Source organism: Syngnathus scovelli, chromosome 12, assembly GCF_024217435.2.
Source record: "Syngnathus scovelli strain Florida chromosome 12, RoL_Ssco_1.2, whole genome shotgun sequence".
Taxonomy (NCBI): Eukaryota; Metazoa; Chordata; class Actinopteri; order Syngnathiformes; family Syngnathidae; genus Syngnathus; species Syngnathus scovelli.
In genome coordinates, this window is record NC_090858.1 from 14,045,595 (window position 1) to 14,065,519 (window position 19,925).

Consider the following 19,925-nt stretch of genomic DNA (forward strand, 5'->3'; position numbering starts at 1 on the left):
GCTGCTCCATGATAGACAAATCCCCATGGATTTAATTTGTGGTTTGTGTCAATATGCCTGAAATAAGAAGAAATGTATTATTATTTCTGTTTTTGATATTGTTATTATTAATATTATCATTATTATTGTTGTTGTTATTATTATGATTATTATTGTAATAGACAACACTGGATATACATAAAAATGTAACTTCATTGATTTTGCTGTAAGACTATTTGTACTTGGTAATAAGAATGTTCCAATCTCGGATGTAATGCGCCTCATGTACTAAGGCTACAAGTCCTCTGCTGCAGATGCAGTTCAACTCCTGCCTGCGACCCTTTGCTGCGCATTATTGACCAGCTAGGATTAAATAACTAATGTTAATCAAATTTATAAAACACATACCACACTTCATTTGGGGAAGAGACATTGTAGACCCTCCGTTGAATTGCCCTTCGTCCTCTCAAGGCTCGCCCCACTGGATTCACTGCCCTTAAACGCTCCCGTACCCGCCAACGCTGAACTCTGATTCCTCTCCCTCTCAAACTACCAGTGACATAGGTCTCTCCAGAACCGGGGGTTTGTCTGATAATATCAGCAATAAGACGATCGAGATCGTCATTTGTAATGTCAGTGAAACTCCCATAATCCATCAGACCGAGTTGTGTCCTGTAGTTGTACAGTGTTCGGATATTTACAGACAGCATCCGAGATATGGTGATCCAGCTAAACCCTAAATCTCGCATGTGAATCAGCTGAGCAGCTGGTATGTTGTACCTTCAAAGAGAAAAAATAAAGTAAAAACAAATGTGTTAATGTGTTTATTCACATGTGAATTAATTGTCTTATTCCTATAGCAAGTACCTTGCAGCCTATAATATTTTTTTATGTGATGATAAATAATAATAAGTTTGTAAGTAGATATTATTCTTGGGCTGCATTAGCCTAGATCCCCATACACTTGTTTAAATATTACTTACCTCAGCCTTCCTCTCTGAGATGCAGAATGTGTGCCCATGTCATGCGGTCGTCCATCAACTTCCAGCTGGACTGTTATTTCCGCCAACATCTCGTTTAGAGACTCGTAGAGTCGTTCAAGAAGGACGCATAATGTTCTTTCAGCAATGTTTTGTTGAACATTATTACTCATAAGCACTATGAATGACGCAATAATGGAGATATGATCCTCAATGTGACGAGATACAGTCTCCAAACTGTTAGTGTCATTTGGAGTACAACCTATAGCAAAAATGTTATCCAGTTCAGTAAAGTACTGGAATATTTCAGCTGATGCCATTTTATTAAGCCAGCAAATTCTGAAGGCTACCACCTGACTTGACTTGGTTTTAGTAGAACTTCATTTAATTTAATTTTTGGGTGGTACAAGCACTTGCCAGTGCATTGACAATTTCATCATTGCTAAGAATAGCTGACACGATATTGCGAGCTGACTGGTTCATAATTGCGGCAGCAACAAAATGCATGTACAAGATGGCGGCAATGATGACGTCAATCAAGTTTCATTCAATATATTCCGAAATTCATTCAATATATTCCGAAGTTAATTCAATATATTCCGAAATTCATTCAATATATTCAAGGTTCATTCAATATATTCCGAAGTTCATTCAATATATTCAAGGTTCATTCAATATATTCCAATGTTCATTCAATATATTCAAGGTTCATTCAATATATTCCGAAATTCATTCAATATATTCCGAAATTCATTCAATATATTCAAGGTTCATTCAATATATTCCGAAGTTCATTCAATATATTCAAGGTTCATTCAATATATTCCGAAGTTCATTCAATATATTCAAGGTTCATTCAATATATTCAAATATTAATTTCCTGAATGGCATGCCATAATTTCCTGAACGGCATGCCATATATATATATATATACCATATATATATATATATATATATATATATATATATATATATATATATATATATATATATATATATATATATATATATATATATATATATATATATATATATATATATATATATATATATATATATATATAGGCGGCTCGGTGGCGCACTGTGTAGCACGTCCGCCTCACAGTTAGGAGGGTGCGGGTTCGATTCCACCTCCAGCCCTCCCTGTGTGGAGTTTGCATGTTCTCCCCGGGCCCGCGTGGCACTCCGGTTTCCTCCCACATTCCAAAAACATGCTTGGTAGGCCGATTGAAGACTCCAAATAGTCCCTAGGTGTGAGTGCGATTGGTTGTCTGTCTCTGTGTGCCCTGCGATTGGCTGGCAACCAGTTCAGGGTGTCCCCCGCCTACTGCCCGATGACGGCTGGGATAGGCTCCAGCACGCCCGCGACCCCCGTGGGGACTAAGCGGTTCAGAAAATGGATGTAAATGGATGGAAGTAAAAAAAAAAGATTTAAAACAGCTAAACAAAATCAAACATTTGAAAATGTCCATAAATGCACTCAGTACTTGGTTGGGAATTCTTTTGCACGGATTACTGCATCAATGCGGCGTGGCATGGAGGCAATCAGCCTGTGGCATTGCTGAAGTGTTATGGATTCCCAGGATGCTTCAATAGCAGCCTTTAGCTCATTTGCATAGTTGGGTCTGGTGTCTTTCAGCTTCTTCTTCACAATACCACACAAATTCTCTATGGGGTTCAGGTCAGGGGAATTGGCAGGCCAATCGAGGACAGTAATGCCATGGTCAGTACACCATTTACAGGTGGTTTTGGAACTGTGGGCAGGTGCCAGATCATGCTGGAAAATAAAATCATCTCCATAGAGCTTTTCAGCAGATGGAAGCATGTAGTGCTCTAAAATCTCGTTACACAGATGCATTTACTCTGGACTTGATGAAACACAGTGGATCAACACCAGCAGCTGACATGGGTCCCCAAACTGTGGGAACTTCACACTGGATTTCAAGGAATTTGGATTTTGCTTCTCTCCAGCCTTTCTCCAGACTCTGGCGCCTTGAATTCCAAATGAAATACAAAACTTGCTTTTGTCTGAAAAGAAGACTTTGGACCACTCTGGAACTGTCCAGTGCTACTTTTTCACAGCCCAAGTCAGACGCTCCTTCCGTTGTCTTGCGTTCAGAAGTGGCTTGACCATGGGAATAGGCTATTCCTGAACACACCCTGAACTGGTTTCCAGCCAATCGCAGGGCACACAGAGACAAACACCCATTCGCACTCGCACTCACACCTAGGGACAATTTGGAGTGATCAATCGGCCTACCAAGAATGTTTTTGGGATGTGGGAGGAAACCGGAGTGCCCGGAGCAAACCCACGCGGGCTCGGGGAGAACATGCAAACTCCGCACAGGAAGGGCCGGTTTTTACTTGGTCTGAGGAAATATTCAAATTTTTTGATAGGATTTTTGAGTTTTCTTAAGCTGTAAGCCATACTCCGCAATATTAAAATAATAAAAAGCTTGCAATATTTCAGTTCATTTGTAATGAATCCAGTTCAAATTTTCTGAGACAGTCCTATATATATATATATATATATATATATATATATATATATATATATATATATATATATATATATATATATATATATATATATATATATATATATGACAGTCTCAGAAAATTTGAACTTGAAAATATATATTTATATATATTTGAATATATATATATATATATATATATATATATATGTCAGTCAACTCTTTTGAGTGGACGGACGACTGAAGTGGGTCCTGGCGCCCCCTCCTGGCAGAGCAACATATGACCACCGGGTAGAAGCAGGATGAGCAAACGCAAGCACTTGAAGATAAAGAAGCACGGCGACACAAAAGCGGATGTCACATGACAATAGATGGAAACATGTTTTGTTTGTATTTCATTCCTTGATTAATAGAGGGAAACAACGACAAATAATTCAATTATTAAAATAATCGTGGTATATTGCTGTAAAACACAAATCCAATACAAGTATTTCTGGGCTATCTGGCAGCGAAACCACAAACAAGAAGTTTTTGTCACGGTACTAAGTACCAGTCAGCCCGGCAGTACACCGGCCCTATTTTCAAATATTACCAAACAATTTAAAAATATTACAAAACAATCTGTAGGCCACTACGCAAGAAAACACAATCATGTCGAAATACAACAGCAACAACAAAAATACAGAACCACATGGCAATACGAAACCACGCGATGCCATCACTAAAAGCATATAGAGCCACGTGATGATCGGGCAGCTCGCACCTGTGTATGATGAACCTTACCCAGTTACGATGAACCGCACTCACTGAGGCCGGGCGACGAAGCCTTAAATTATGTTTATTCCCACTTACGATGAAGGCTTTGTACACAAAATCAAGGGCAGTTTATCGACCGCATTATTTTCAATATGTAAAATAAAAAGGTTTTACAACAAACTCCTGCGCAACGTCAGAGTTCCTCTAAAATAAAAAGGTTTTACAACAAACTCCTGCGCAACGTCAGAGTTCCTCAGAGTTCTGATTGGTCTATGGGGACGCGTGCCCTCAGCCCAATCATTTGGGGGTGTAATGTCTGTGCGGGTGGTCAAAGCTCCCCAGAATTCTGTAGTCAGCCCCCTCGAGTTCATATCCACCGCCCAGTCCTGGCATGCGGAGGCCCAGGGGCGCCCCGGCATAGGCTAGGCCCCGGTAGGGCCCGTGAGCACGCTGATGCTGGTGACGGTGAGCGCTCGCCGGGAGCAGCACGGGCTGAGCGTTCCGGCCTGGCGTGTCAAAGGCAAACTCAGGCGGCGGGCCGCTGGGCTTTGAGGGCGTTGACGTCAGCGGGTCAGAGTCCGGTGGCGCCGGCGGTAGAGAGGAAAGGGCGGCATAAGCTTCGGAGGCGGCGCCCGCAGGCGGGCCGCTCAGGGACGCGAGAAGGGGCCGTGTCCAATCGTCTTTGGAGATCTGCACCGTCAGCGTGGACACGAGTGGCAGCAGACGATTGGTCACGTGCGCAAGGACCAGCTGCTCGTTGGCGTCCCGGCGGATGCGCACGTGGGCGGAGCCCGCCTGAAAACACAGCGGCCGGGCAGTGTGAGCACCTCGCACTAACCAACTCACTCGTTCACATTTTGCAATGCCTGTGCTACGGTGCTCATGGTGTTACATGTTCAACATTGTTATACGAGGTCATGTGACACGTCACAGGTTACATGTGGTCCCATGCTGAATGAGTCGCTCCAGTTTCACTTTTTTTTATTTTCATTTTTCTTTGAAGAAAAATATGAACGCCCGTTTTCAAATCAACTGTAAATATCAAGCGTTTGTCTTGCACGCACGAGCGCACACACACAAACACACACACAGGCACACACAACTACACACACGATCCCTGGGGGGCATCGGGCACTCAAGGATCAAATGAGTTTGGACAAATGCTCTGTTAGCAGTCGACCAACTAGTTTGTGTACATACACAGAGCGACATCTCGCACATGGACACGCACACCAAGCAGCACAAGCGCTTGCACCAACCACACACACAGAGAAGACTGCACCACCTGCAGACCCCGCACACACCCACACACAGCAGGACAAGCCCCTTCACCAACCACACACACAGAAAAGAGTGCGCCACCTGCAGGCCCATGGAGCTACTGAGGACTAAGTGATTGTCAAAATATTTGAAATACACAAAAATTTACATATGTGGTGCAGACAAAACGTTTTTCACCCATAAGCAGCTTAGACTGTTGTTGCCATGAAAACCAGCGACAAGGATGTACACAACTTTACACTCTTGAAAAATATCACCCCAGAAACTGAAGCGTTAAAGGCAGCGCAACAACTTTTGAAAAGAGGGGGGAAAAAAGACAGACAAAAAGACTTTGAGACAAAATGACAATCAAAGTCAAGTGAAGACGCAGAAAGTACCAGAGATCCAAATCCCAGTGTCCAGAAATGTTCGTTGCGAACTTCCAGCACGCCGTCAAGCGTCGATACCTGATTGGACGAAGAGATGAGCAGTGAGCCAATTGCATCTTACTACCGAGTACGCACGGTTGCGCACGTGGGACTGACCTCTCGAAGCAGCTTGTCTAACTGGCCGATGACGTGAGAGGGCGTGGTCTGCGGGGAGACAGTCACGTGATCAAGAACAACGCCAAGGAGGACAAATGTCGAACAGAGCCAAAAAGAATAGCAAGAACGAGAGTCATAAAAGAAAAGAAAAAAGCTTTTAAAAGCCAGTCAATCCAGTCATCCTGCATATTAGCATAATTCGTGGCAGGCAGAAAGCAAGCCATGCCTGACACTGAGTTACCTGAAGCAGCACTTTGCCGCTGTAAACACTCATAGGGTACATGGTGCCAAAGGTCATGAGGGCAATGGCCACCGCCGACGCTGTGTCCACCCCCTTGTAGTCACTGCAAGCACAAATGCACACAGAAGGCGTCAACAAGGCCCGGAGCGGGCGGTGCGGCAAATGCTTGTGCTGCCATGAAAGCTCCTACTTGATCTCGATGAGCATGTAGGTCACACAGAGGGAGAACGCCCCTGCCAGGTTGATAAGGACGAAGGGGTTCATGCGAGGCAGCAACACTTTGCTCAGGCCTGGAATCACGCCGCACAAACTACACACACAAGGACAGAGTCAAGTTTTCCCCTTTCACACCACATAAGAGGGAACAGAGTCTTTGATTTGGGAATGTATCCTTTGAGACAAAAAAGACGAGGAGGCTGATTTATAGACTTGAAAGAGGGGGAGCGGCCGAGCATCGGCGAGTTTTCCCCGACATCCTCCCTGCAGGGCAACTCAGTCATGTGCCACAGGGCCTGCAAAGGTTTGGCGAGATATTGAAGCAAAAGACTGAACCTTGCATTTACCGGCAGCGTGGGGGAGGGGGGGGGGGGTGCTGTAGGTCATTCGGCTCGTTTGGACACATTGGTGCATTGTCAAAGCACTGCTGGTGATTGCGAGCTTCACCTCAGCCCAGTCTTGCGCTTCAATATCTTGCCAGACCTTTGCAAGCCCTGCGGCACATAACTGAGTTGCCCCGCAGCCCTGTGGCACGTGACCAATATCGCACTCGCGCTGCAGAAAGTAAGCTGGCACGTCCTGCTCGCTTGGCCTCACTCAGCCAATCGCAGCTCACTTGTGTGTGTGTGTGTGTGTGTGTGTGTGTGTGTGTGTGTGTGTGTGTGTGTGTGTGTGTGTGGAGGGGGGGGTGCGTAATCCTGTTAGCAACAAGTGTGATGACGTGGGGAAAAAAACACTAGAAGTTGGAGACGACGAACAAGACGAAAGCAATTTGCCTTCGCAATGAAAGAGAGAGACAGAAAGATCGATAAAGAGAAAGCGATGGGGCCATAGAAAAAGCTTGCCATCAAAAGCAGAGTGATGGAGAGAGAGCTACATGGCGAGATGTCGAGAGGGAGAGAGCGCGCGAGTGGGGCCGAGAGGCGTCGTCACCTTCTGCTCAGATCTGCCACGTGCTCCTGAAGCCAACTGCTGCTGGCCGCTGCAAAAAACACAAGGACCCTTTCAATCTTCTCCTTTTTACAAAAGATTTGGCCCGGGCCGCTTTCAAGGCATATTGCAATTTTAACACGTGTGACCCCCCCCCCCCCCCATTTTTTGTGGGAAGCGAAACATTGGCCACTTTTCATCTTTAGCCATAGGAGTGTTCCCTTCGTGTCCCGTCCTGCTCTGTGCGTGTGTATTACACAATGTTAGTGTGTGTGAGGTTGGTGGGGGTGAAAGGGCAAGTGGATGGCTGTTTTGCCAGGGTGAGTAAGTCTAAACAAACATTTGAATGTAGTGACTTATTTATGAGGGCGGCTCGGTAGCGCACTGGGTAGCACGTCCGCCTCACAGTTAGGAGGGTGCGGGTTCGATTCCACCTCCGGCCCTCCCTGTGCGGAGTTTGCATGTTCTCCCCGAGCCCGCGTGGGTTTTCTCCGGGCACTCCGGTTTCCTCCCACATCCCAAAAACATGCTTGGTAGGCCGATTGATCACTCCAAATTGTCCCTAGGTGCGAATGGTTGTTTGTCTCTGTGTGCCCTGCGATTGGCTGGCAACCGGTTCAGGGTGTCCCCCGCCTACTGCCCGATGACGGCTGGGATAGGCTCCAGCACGCCCGCGACCCCCGTGGGGACTAAGCGGTTCAGAAAATGGATGGATGGATGGACTTATTTATGATGTGCATGAAGGAGAGGGCTCGCTCGCCCAGCGTGGGTTGCCGCAAGTCCCGCCCGTCAGCTCGTCCACCCTCGCCCACTCAACCCTACCCCACTACCAATGCGGCTGCCGACGCCCCCGGGCACAAAACAACATCCCTACTGTCTGGAACATGGTTGCATAACACACTTTTAGTCTTGCTCTATCTGGGGGGGGGGAGAGAGAGAGAGAGAGAGAGAGAGAGAGAGAGCGAGAGAGAGAGAGACAGACAGACACAGAAAGCACACACGCTCGCTCATTCGCTCGCTCATAAGTACATGTCCATCACAGAGAAGGAAGAAGATGAAAAAGGTGATGAGGGACAGGGAGCTAAGAAAGTCTCATGCAGTGAAAATGAAACAGCGCAGAGCAGAACGTTAACACGAATGCCACATTGGAAACATTGAAATAAAATTGCCAAGTGAGCAATGGAGCCAGTTTGCGCTCAAGCAGTATCTGCCGAGTGAGCCAAATTTGTTTTAAAAAATGGGCTAATATTAAAGGAAAAAAAAACAATTTGTCAGAAGCTCAGGAACACAGCTCTACTGGGTGGGGGTGTCAGTCATTATGGAGGGCAGTGCATCTCCCCAATTTAGTACAGTGTAATCATCAGTTGTGGCGCATTTTCAGCCAGGACGTTCAAACATCTCACAATTGACTTTACAGGGTCTGTCAAGAACAAAAGTTAAATGATTGCACTTCACTTGTGAGGCAGAGGATACACCATGAGTGTGGACGTACCTTGGGACACACAGGCGAAGGGTTTGTTGTGCACAGACATGAATGTCAGCAGGTTGAAGAAGAGCGCCACAAAGGTGCCCACCAGCAGGCGCCCACTACAAACGCACGCACGCACGCACGCACGCACGCACGCACGCACGCACGCACGCACGCACGCACGCGCGCACGCGCACACGCGCACACGCGCACACGCGCACACACACACACACACACACACACACACACACACACACACACACACACACACACACACACACACACACACACACACACACACACACACACACACACACACACACACACAAAACAACTTTGAGCGCGGCGAGCAAAGAACGTGCTGAGGTCGGGGCGGAATGACGAATGGGTTCCTCGCAGCCATCAATTTGGCTCGACCGCTTTCCAAGTGGTGGTGCGCTCGTGAGTGCATTCTCACTCACACAAATGGGGAGAGAGGTAGGCTGGCCGTGCAAACTCGAGTGACTCTTGCGCAAAGGCTAGCATCGTCTGCAAGCGGGCGCTTGCAAGGCTCCTTTCAGGTTTTTATGGATTGCATAATTTGGACCCAGATATCAAAAGATCTTTTCACACTCTTAGTAAAAGAAGCAAAGATTCTTGCGCTCGTTCCTTTGAGTGCCCAATGACTGCGAGGGCTTCACGCCACACAGCATTTTCAGCTTCAGGTCTCGTTCGGCCCAACAACAGCACTGTCTTTTCTCACCGGTGTTCCGTTTTCCGACACACAAAAACCAGGGACTCACGCCTTTGTGGCTAAACTAAAGCAGGCGCCAACGGTCAAATGGCGAACTTTGTCTTCTGTTCCAAGTTGCCACCAACTCGGTCGCCTCTTCTATCGGTTGTCGTTGCTCGCTGCGCTAGAAAAGATTAGCGACTGCTTTGAGAAGCTAAAACTCGGCGAACCTTAAACCATCTCCTGTGACCAGATTACAGGAGCCAAGCACCAAACACGAGGCGCATACCGCTGTTCTTCCCTCTCTAGCCGAGCCAATGCTATAGGACGGTGCGATTGACGGACAGGTGCTGACGTGGGGCGGCAAACCTTCTCTCTGTTTGTTTAACCTCTAATCTCGCGCGAGCGATTGCTTGGAGCTGAAGTTTTAGGCCCCTAACTGGATTGTGCCGAATGATTAGTGGAGCCAAGTGGGCACTTTTATCAGCGTGCGGGCACGGACGGGCATACAAGACTAATCCCTTCAAGTCACTTTGCAGGCCACATACAATATCGAGGCGGTGGATGTCACTCACAGTGCCCGTCCATGAAAAGGAGGAGGAACTACTCACGTGTGGACTTCGGGCTGCTCCATGAAGCGCTCGACACTGACAAAAGACAAGAGAAAAGCCGCATCACAACATAGCCACTCGCATGCCACTTGAGACGTGTGCTTTCGCTACCTTCCTGACGCCGGTGGCGACGGCGCCAATTGTGGCACGTCAAAATCTGAACAAATGTTTGCAACGAGTGCTTGTCGGCAATGGAGAGCGAGGGAAGACACATTGCCGGCGTTTCGGCCTGGCGTCTTGACTCCGAGGTCCTTCCTATTTACTGCGGCACATTGGTGTTTGCATTGTCAGCCCGCAGGCGGCGTTCAAGAACGGGGAGGCTACCGCTTGACTTTGCTTGATTTCGCGCTTCGATTTTGTCAAATCATTGGAATTTGGGAGGGTTGTTCACACTTCTCTCTGGTGGATCAAAATCCAGAACATTTCACTTTATGGGCATATCAGAGTAAAAAAAAAATCCACTTTTATTTTGAGGCCATCTCACCCTGTCCTACACTTTTTGTGTGAGAGAGAGAGAGAACAGGAGCGAGGGAGGGTCAATTGGAGCCATTGAAACACGACGTAAATCAAAGCAGACAAGGTGAGAACTAACGGGGAGACCATTGACACAAATGCGCATCGACACCACATGGGTGCACTTGTTGACAACACGAACCACACGCCTATCTCATCTTCACTGGCCATATCAGGGTTGGTTGTAGACATCTGCTCCGCACCAGCAGAAGGCAGCGTATTGAGTACTTGAACATCTTTGGCCCGATTGGGAGGGATGGTCACACTCATCTTTCTCCACTCCGTTAAGCAAACATTTTGCTTTTGACAAGATCCCCACCCCCACCCATGGCAGCCGGACAAAGATGACAACTTTAAAAGAGTCCCAGTGGGGAACAGTACACTGTGTCTGCAGTTAAGATTAGGGAGGGGGGGTCACATGAAGGTCAGTTCAACTATTTCACGCCGGGCTGTCACTATGGGAACCAGTCACTCAACCCTGTGTGCTGGAAAGTAGGGAATTTTCGAGTTGATGGACCAACTCATACTCGACGTTATCTTCATCGGGGTCCTGGGCCACCACACGTGCACGACAGGACATCCAGGACCGGCCGAAGCCGGTGTGACTGAGTCCTGAGAGGTTGTGACTTGCACATGCACGCGTGTGGCCACTCCTTTCCTGGAGCGTGTGCAAACACTGCCCACCCAAAATATTCAATTGCCAGATGGGCCTCGATCCATTTCTTGAACTCGCGGGCCGACTGCGTTCTCATGTTACTAGTGAAGCTGACACCCGCAGAGCAACGTCATTGGTGGTACCTCAGGTAAAAAGTTGGAGAAACACTCAAGCCAACCAACCATTACACGGAACAACAGTTGAAGGCCAAAGCAGTGAGGAAAGGGTCCAATTGTTTGACTGACAAAGTGGGATGGGGGGCACCCTGTCCCGTGTGAGGGCAATAATAGAAGAAGACAGTTGGACAAATGTTTAGTGTTGCTTTGGAAATAAAAAATAATTGAAATTTTAATGAAGGAAGACAGAGTGGGGGCAACATGAACAAAGACATGTGAGTGACTTTGAAACATCACAAACGCTTCATCACGCCGTCCGTCTGTATGCTTGTGAGTGCGGCATACACACCTCTCCTTGAGGATGAACAAGGCTCCCAGCTGGATCAGCACAGTGGAAGCAAAAACGGCCAAAACCTCCAGACGGTCAAACCTGAACACAAGCGTGTGGTGTATTGACATGGTCAATAATGGCAACAAGCCCCGCCCACTGAATGATGCCAAACACACGTATGCTCTTTTGACTCACCCAAAGGAGAAAACCTGGCTGGGCTTCTTCATGCTCACCCAAGAGCTGATCAGACACGTGATCAAACTACAAAACAAAGCAAAACAATGACATTGCCTATGAAGCAGAGGCGAGAAGGGGAAACACAAAGTTGGAAGTTGAAGCGGAAGAAGGCTGTGGGAAGACGGTCATGAGCCTTCCAAAGTTTGTAATTTTTCAAAGACATCAGGGTTAGTGGTGCTGATAATGTCATGGTGCAGATGCTGTCACCATGGCATCATGGTGCTGATAATGTCACGTTGGGCTCACCTGAAGAGTTCAAAGATATTCAGGTAGGTATAGGCTGTCAGAGCTGAAACACAAAACATGTTTGTTGTTATTGCAATCATCTTCTACTAGTCATAGAAAGAAAACTGCAGTGGCGCCTTGAGATGCAAGCGAGTCGACACACAAGTTATTTCGAGTCACTGTCAGCTGCTTTGCCTGGCAAGCACTGCATGGTGGCAGGGAGCTCAACTGGCTTGCCGATAAAGATGCGACACTTTGCCAATCTTTCCACAATTGTTCCAAAAGGCCTTTCAGTCCGTTTTGAATAACAAAAGCCCAAAAACAAAGTACAGAAAGGCTCCACGAAATCAGCCGCAAAATTTAAAGTCAACCTCTTATATTGACCCCTCCGTGCTAATCCACTCGCACGACCAGTGAAGCTCATCCTTTGCGAGGCTCTTGGGACTACATACGGGGGATCCTGGCCTAAAATACGGCTGCTTCAAAATTCTATTGAATGAGGCCAGTGATGTCCAACGTTAGCGCGTGTTAATTTTCCTCATTAAACCACAAACACGAGCAGCCAACCAGAGGCCTTGTCCTCATCCAGTATACTTTTGTCCAGGGATGGGCAACTGGTGGCTAGCATGAGAAGCTCCTTGATTCTTCTTTATTTTTTTAATGTTTTGTTGGTTTTTCAAACAAACCCAACAGGCTCTATGGTGCGTGTGGTCCAATTGTGCCCCTCCCCCAGTAGCACCAAAAAAAAAAAAAAATAATAATAATAATAATAATAAAAAATAAAAACATAGAAGAAGCCCATCCTTAATTTAGCTATTCGGAATCCGCCTGCCTGCATGCCTGTCAGTCTGTCTGTCTGTCTGTCTGCGTGTTCTGCCTGACTGTCTGAGCTCACGGGCAGCTTGCAGTAATCGGACACAGCGTCGGGGGATGAGGAGAGCAGATTAGAGCGGCTTTGTGCCGAGAGGAACATTTTGTTTCCCCAGCGCCGGTGTCCGTGTTGGCCAACCTGACGGTGCGTAATCCTGACAGAACGCCGAGACCCGCTCAATGACTCGCTCACGGACAGACGAATGGACGAGACAGAGCGACAGAGCAACGCGAACAGGAGAGGTAGACAGATGGAGGGAGGCGGCACTGTGATGGAGGCCAGACAGACAGCTAGATCGACAGACAGATAGGCCTGCAGTGACACCGAGAGGTCAGAACAACACCCACTCCCTCCCAACCCCCCCACACACACAAAGAGTGAGGAGATGGATGTGCTAGACTCAGCCAATAAGTGCTTAGTGTGACTAGTTCCGGAAAATGGTAAACTGAGAGCGCACGCGCACACGCACGCACGCGCGCGCACACGCGCACACACACACACACACACACACACACACACACACACACACACACACACACACACACACACACACACACACACACACACACACACACACACACACACACACACACACACACACACACACACACACACACACACACACACACACACACACACACACACAGAGTGGTGTACTTTGCAGACGTTGAAGCTTCGAGCCAACATCTGATCAAGTGCGCGCACACCCCAACAACCTGCCCGCCATGAGGGTTTTCGCACCAGTGCTCGTCCAGCTTTTTCATCAAAGTACAAACATTCAATCGACGCACATCATCACGCGTGCGCGCACACACACACGCTTGGGCGCTGCGGTGCTCGCTCACGTTGTGATGAGAAGAGAAACAAGAGGTCGCGAGTGCGTCGTCGGCATCGATAAGAAAGCGTCTCATATCTCCGCTGCGGGATTTGAGAGGCAGCCGGTGGAGACACGTTAAACCCGCGCCGATATCAAATCAATGAAACTTGATCACGGCTACAAAAGTGCCCACAATCATTTGTCGGGGGTGGAGCTTATCTGGCATACAAGGATTCATCACCCAGATGCATTCCTTCAACCATCGAGCAAATATTTATTATTATTCTACGGATGACTTGTGTGTATTTGGCATTAAAATCGACTGGGCTCTTTTTTTTTTTTAATGAGCAGCTATTGGGGGCAGTTTTTCTTGTTAGATTTTGTGTCCTTCCTTACATGAAACACAAAGCCACGTCGTGGCAGTGTGGCACAAGAGACGCTCATACGACTATGATGCGGAGACGGAAGACCGCTGCCGCTCTCTCGGACTTGCTTGTTTCTGCTCAGAACAAAAACTTTGTCAAGACTGAGCACCCAATTTCCATTTGACAACAAACCGTCTCCCGAAGAGAGCTTTTCTCTTGATGCAAGTGGGAGTGAGTCCGCACGCTTGTTGAGGGAGATGGCAGTGTCAGGGAAGCTTTGGAGGACAGACAGAGGCGGGAGGGAGACAGCACAAACAGACAACTCAAGTGTGTGTGGCTAACCCACCCGCACGCACACACACACACAAGGTGTAAGTGACACAAAGAGGTGACTGTCGCTGTTTGTCAGCGTGGACTGGACAAACACAAATGTGCCTAAACTGCAAACTTGCTTGTGTGTATGTGTGTGTGTGTGTGTGTGTGTGTGTGTGTGTGTGTGTGTGTGTGTGTGTGTGTGTGTGTGTGCGTGCGCAGACAAAAATCTGCTGTCTTGTAAAGGACTCAAAGATGTTGTTGTGACTGCAAAATTTGATACGGGATCACTGGCCAATACACACATATGCGCGCGCGCGCACGCACGCACGCACGCGTGGCCATGCAGTTTTGTAGGATCATCATCAGCTTGCATTTCAGCAACAATGCAACGACAACAACTTTGCTTGAGCAGCAGTTTAACAAACACACAGACACACACAAACACACACACGCATGGGCAAACAGGAAATTAGATGAGAGATGGTGAATAGCAGTCTGACAATGTTCCAACATGTCAATCCACGATGACCCCCGCGTGTGTCTGTGTGCGTGTCCGTACCCATGCTGTTGGTGGAACTGCACCAGACGAGCAGGCAGGCGCTGCAGAGCAGGTTGAGGAACCCAAAGAGCATGATCCTCCATGACTGCAACATACACACAAAAAAACAAACATGTCACATTGACGTTCTATCACTTCACACGCGACACATGCACAGATGCCGGTCAGTGGCCAGGCTAATTTGTCGTCCGACTGATTGTGTCAGCACTCTTCCCCAAATATTAGAATTGGCCGTAGTTTTGTCGATTAAACGCTGATATAGTCTTCGTTTGTAATGCAACAGTAAATGCCGTTCAGTGTGTGAGTCAGCCAAAAGGATGCCCTTGGGCTGTTGCTCCACAACTTAAACAGTTAACATAAAGCAATAGAACCTGCACCAGAGTACAAGGTAATGTGCATTGAAATGAGCTGTCAATCACACCGGTCATGTGACTTTGCCACCGACATCTGACCACACTTATCAGACAAACGCAACATGATTCACTCTCATTTTTGCAAGCACGTGCACACGTACCCGTCTGTCAGACGTGACCAATCGGAATTCTTGTAAAAGTTTTCCAGGAAACGACCGGTGTGTCTTCCTGAAGGGATGAATTGTGCCCTGCGGGAGGAAAACATGGCATTATTACACGCATTAGGATGTAATCAGACCAGAAATGTCCTTTAGTCCGCTTGTTTGGTTCGGGCCAAAAGTGGACTAAGGGTGTATTCAGATCAGAAAAGTCCTTTAGTCCGCTTGTTTGTGCCGGTCCAAAAGCGGACTTAATTTTTTTTGTTTGGTGCGGTTCTTATTCAGACTGTACATTTTGCAAGTGAAGTATATTTTTTAAACACATCCACGCTTGCGATGCTCTGTGCTCCCACTGGACAGCGATGACTAGGGCGGCATACAGAGCACAGACCCAGAAATGGAGGAAAACATGCGAGTTTAAACTGAGATGTTGATAATTGGTCCTACTCGTTATCAACACTTATTTAAGGAAACCACTATAATATAGATAACCGTACTATCACTCAGAGTAATACTGTAACTAATCTCGGGGTAATATTTGACCAAACGCTCTCCTTTCAAAAACACATTAAGAATATAACCAGAATTGCGTTTTTTCACCTTCGTAATATTGCTAAGATTCGTCCGATCCTCTCGATCGGGGATGCGATAACTATTATACATGCGTTCGTCACGTCGCGCCTGGACTACTGTAATGTATTATTTTCTGGTCTTCCTAAGTCCCTCATCAAAAGTCTACAGTTAGTACAAAATGCTGCTGAGAGGCTGCTCTCACGGACAAGAAAATTTGATCACATTACCCCAATATTAGCCAACTTACATTGGCTTCCAGTCCATTAAAATGTGACTTCAAGGTTCTTCTACTAACCTATAAATCACTGCATGGCTTAGCGCCTTCATATCTCGTCGACCTAGTCGTTGCTTTTGTTCCGTCTCGTAACCTTCGTTCGCAAAACGCTAGTCTTTTAGTTAAACCGAGGGCCAAGAAAATGTCTGCAGGTTCTAGAGCAGGTATGGGCAAACTACGGCCCGCGGGCCACATCCGGCCCACGGGACCATTTAATCCGGCCCGCCAACCCTAAATAAATTGTATTATTAAACTTTTTTTTTTTTTTCCGGTCATTTTGCCTGCAATGACTGCGTTTCCCCAGTAGATGGGGAACCACTCGCCTGCGCATTTACTACCGGAAGCCGTGTCAGAAAGCTCGGTGCACACTCACAAGTGCGTGTACGTACTCAGTAGTACGGAAATGGCGCACTCTCGCTCTATTTGTCTCAGTGCCGAATTTAGAGCGTGGGCTGTGACGACAGCATTCTTGTAATTTGCGCGCCGAGCTTTCGGATACAGTTTTACGCTAAAGCCACCCACAAACCTTCCCCTGGAATCCTTCCATTAAAATGAGTCGCCCAAGGAAAAGCAAGGTGGACATTGAGTGCCGAGTGTTTAAAAAGAGTGGCCAATTTGGCTCGACGTACGCGACGTGACGTTCAGCCACATGAACATCAACATCAACCCGTCACAGATCTAGGTAAACGGACCAACACCTCGGATCTCTCCTAAGAATTGCCACAACAAATTTTACTCCAGACTATGACACACTAGCAAAAAAAGGGAGAGCAACAACACTGTTCCCACTGAAAATGAAGGGGAGGCTTTCAAGTTTGTTGTAAAAAAATGCATTTTGAATATGAGCTGTACAAATAGCAGGGATTGAAACTTAGCGACCATTCTCATTTTCAAACAATGCAGGATGCTCAAGGACATTGATGCACCACCTGTTTGTGACTAATCTTAACCTGTAAAGTTCTTAAGGCTTACTTTAAGGAAGTGTTTCCCGTTTCCTCACCTCTGTTACCAGGTGTTTGTGAGTTAAAACTCTCCTCTGATTTTCAGATACCCCTCACCGTGTTGCCGTTTTGATTACTTTATTTGGATGTATGCTTTCACCGATTCTTCAAGATGATATATTTGGTCAGAATGTTTGCCGTTTGATGTGATCTCATAAGATAAACATACATCTTTCATTAATCTGACCTGCAGGCACTGAAGTGATGGAGACTGTTATTCATAATAACAGTGTCATATTTTATGAGAATCACTGACAGCAGTTTTTTAGGGATGTTTTTTTTTTTTTTAATGCGGTTAATAAATGCATTTGTTTTCAAAAAACTTTTTTTGAATATCCATGCGTTACTACCTACTAAAGGCCCAAATCTTTTATGCAATGACCTTTACAGGTCATTTATATTACTTCACCCAAACACTACATCCAACTGCTCCTGGTTCGGCCCCCCGGTCAAAATTTAGAACCCAATTCGGCCCGCAAGTCAAAAAGTTTGCCCACCCCTGTTCTAGAGCATTCCCTATTCGGGCTCCAGAGCTTTGGAATGCCCTACCAATGGATATTAGAACTGCTACCTCAGTAGAAACATTTAAGACACGTTTAAAGACACATTTCTATGAGATGGCTTTGAACTTGTAGTGGCCGATTCGGCCGGAGTTTGTTTTTGTTCTCTCTGCCCACCCCCCTCCCTGGCTGGGGAGGGGGTTAGGTGGCGCAAAAGCTGATAGCGGCTAGCTGGATTCTCGGGGACCAATTCAAGATGAGGAAACTGCAGCTCAACCTCCTTGAAGACACTGCCAGGACAATCGAGGGCACCTCCGACATCCATTTTTTCATTGATTTTCATATTATGTATTACTTGTGCCCTCTCTGCATCCATTACAACCTGGTGATCCTGAAAGGGGGATCCTTCCATCTGTGGTCCCTTCTCAAGGTTTCTCATTTTCCCCTGGTAGGGGTTTTTGAGTTTTTCCTTGCCCTTTTGGGAGCTTAAGATCAGCGGATGCTTTGAGAATAATTGTCAATTTTTGTCTATACAAATAAACTTGACTTGACTTGAGTCCTACACGCTGCATACCTGCTCTGCATATTTGTGCTGTAGGTTCGGATCTACGCTGTTTGTAATCACACCTGAAGCGAACCGCACCAGAGTTCGTTTGGAAGCGAACCGAGAACGCTTTAAAAAGTGGGTCTTGGTCCGGTTCTTTAATCCACACCGGGATTCGTTTGCGTGTATTCACACCTGCATAAAAGGTCTGGACTAGCATTAGAATCGAACCCTGGTCCTTCTAAAGTGGACCAAACAGTCAGGTCTGAATACACCCTTACATTTGAAATGCCACAATCTTAAGAGGTGGATGAGCTGAGCAGGGAGTGCGACTTGTCCTACGTCGCCACCCAGAGGTGTGTTTGGAACAGCAGGAAATGATTTGGACTCATCCGACTTGAAGATTATCTCGAACATCACCTTCAAGTCATAGACTGAGAGATGCGAGCTGGGTGGAAATGATGAGAACGCCAAAGAGGAGCTGACGCTGAAAACAAGTGCTGTAGAATTCTATTCTGAAAATTGTGGCAAAACTCTCAGCAATTTTTTCATTTGGTAATTTCGATTTTGCACGAATTCATAAGCTTGGCCGATTGGTTCCCAGTTGGGTCTGTTCTTTTGACTAATGTGAATGTTGAAAATGGCTGAAAAATATGTGCTAAAGGCGCAACAAAAAATGCCTTTTATTGGAAATGGGGGGGGGGGGGGGGGGGTCAAAGAAGCCAGGATGGCGAAATGTGAGAAATATGACTAAAACACTCACCAGGACGTAAGTGTCGTGCTTTTTCTTGTGCATCGGGGGCATTTCTGAAGACACACGCAAAAATCAAGATCCATCCTGAGAAATTTCCTCTACAAAGAGTCATTTGATCAGCTCGTGAAGTTGATAAAGTAATAAATTAAAACAGTGCTAACTTTTAAAGAGTTAGGCCACATAATGCAATGTTAAACATTGCCATTCAGTCCAACGTAACATTAAAAAAGTTAAACGGAAACAGGCAGCCAGCTGGTGTAGACGCAGTTAGCATGTAGCCTGTTAGCATAACAAACCGTGATCGCCGACGTTGATGACATCCACCGCCACCATGTCCGGTTTGTCCAGCGGTCCCACCTTCCGCTCGGTCACGCCGGACGGAACCACGTCGGGCTTGGGCCCCAACTTTCTGGGGTAAAAGTCGGCCACATTGTGGTAGGACGGCGCCGCCGCGGACGACGTGGACATTTTCGAGTGCATCGTTGAGCGCTTCCGCTTCTTCTGCTTCGTCAGTCTCGTGAACGCGAGGCAGACCTGAGCGCCGGATTGTTATGGTGCCTCCTGCAGGTCAATAAAAAAGTACTTGCGC

General features: G+C 46.9%; 1 protein-coding gene and 1 long non-coding RNA gene across 3 annotated transcripts; both read right to left on the reverse strand.

Annotated features, from left to right (window-relative positions):
• Positions 1 to 651: 651 nt before the first annotated feature.
• Positions 652 to 1,833, reverse strand: LOC125978222 (uncharacterized). Its single transcript, XR_011087873.1, has 2 exons — positions 963 to 1,833; positions 652 to 759 (listed from the first exon to the last, which is right to left on the reverse strand). It is a non-coding gene; the product is annotated as an uncharacterized lncRNA (long non-coding RNA).
• A 1,971-nt stretch (positions 1,834 to 3,804) lies between these two features.
• On the reverse strand, positions 3,805 to 19,857 carry slc30a6 (solute carrier family 30 member 6). Of its 2 annotated transcripts, XR_011087851.1 has the most exons (16): positions 19,633 to 19,857; positions 19,346 to 19,389; positions 15,694 to 15,780; positions 15,180 to 15,264; positions 12,274 to 12,316; positions 11,986 to 12,051; positions 11,809 to 11,889; positions 10,176 to 10,211; positions 8,877 to 8,971; positions 7,388 to 7,436; positions 6,429 to 6,548; positions 6,239 to 6,341; positions 5,998 to 6,045; positions 5,851 to 5,919; positions 4,410 to 4,987; positions 3,805 to 4,359 (listed from the first exon to the last, which is right to left on the reverse strand). XR_011087851.1 is itself a non-coding variant. In XM_068652588.1 (15 exons), exons 1-15 carry the CDS (start codon positions 19,814 to 19,816, stop codon positions 4,490 to 4,492), a joined length of 1,608 nt encoding a protein of 535 aa, XP_068508689.1. In that variant the 5' UTR covers positions 19,817 to 19,857; the 3' UTR covers positions 3,805 to 4,489. The 2 variants fall into 2 exon arrangements, 1 of the variants encoding a protein (XP_068508689.1); XM_068652588.1 differs by having other exon boundaries at positions 3,805 to 4,987.
• Between the last annotated feature and the right edge of the window lie 68 nt (positions 19,858 to 19,925).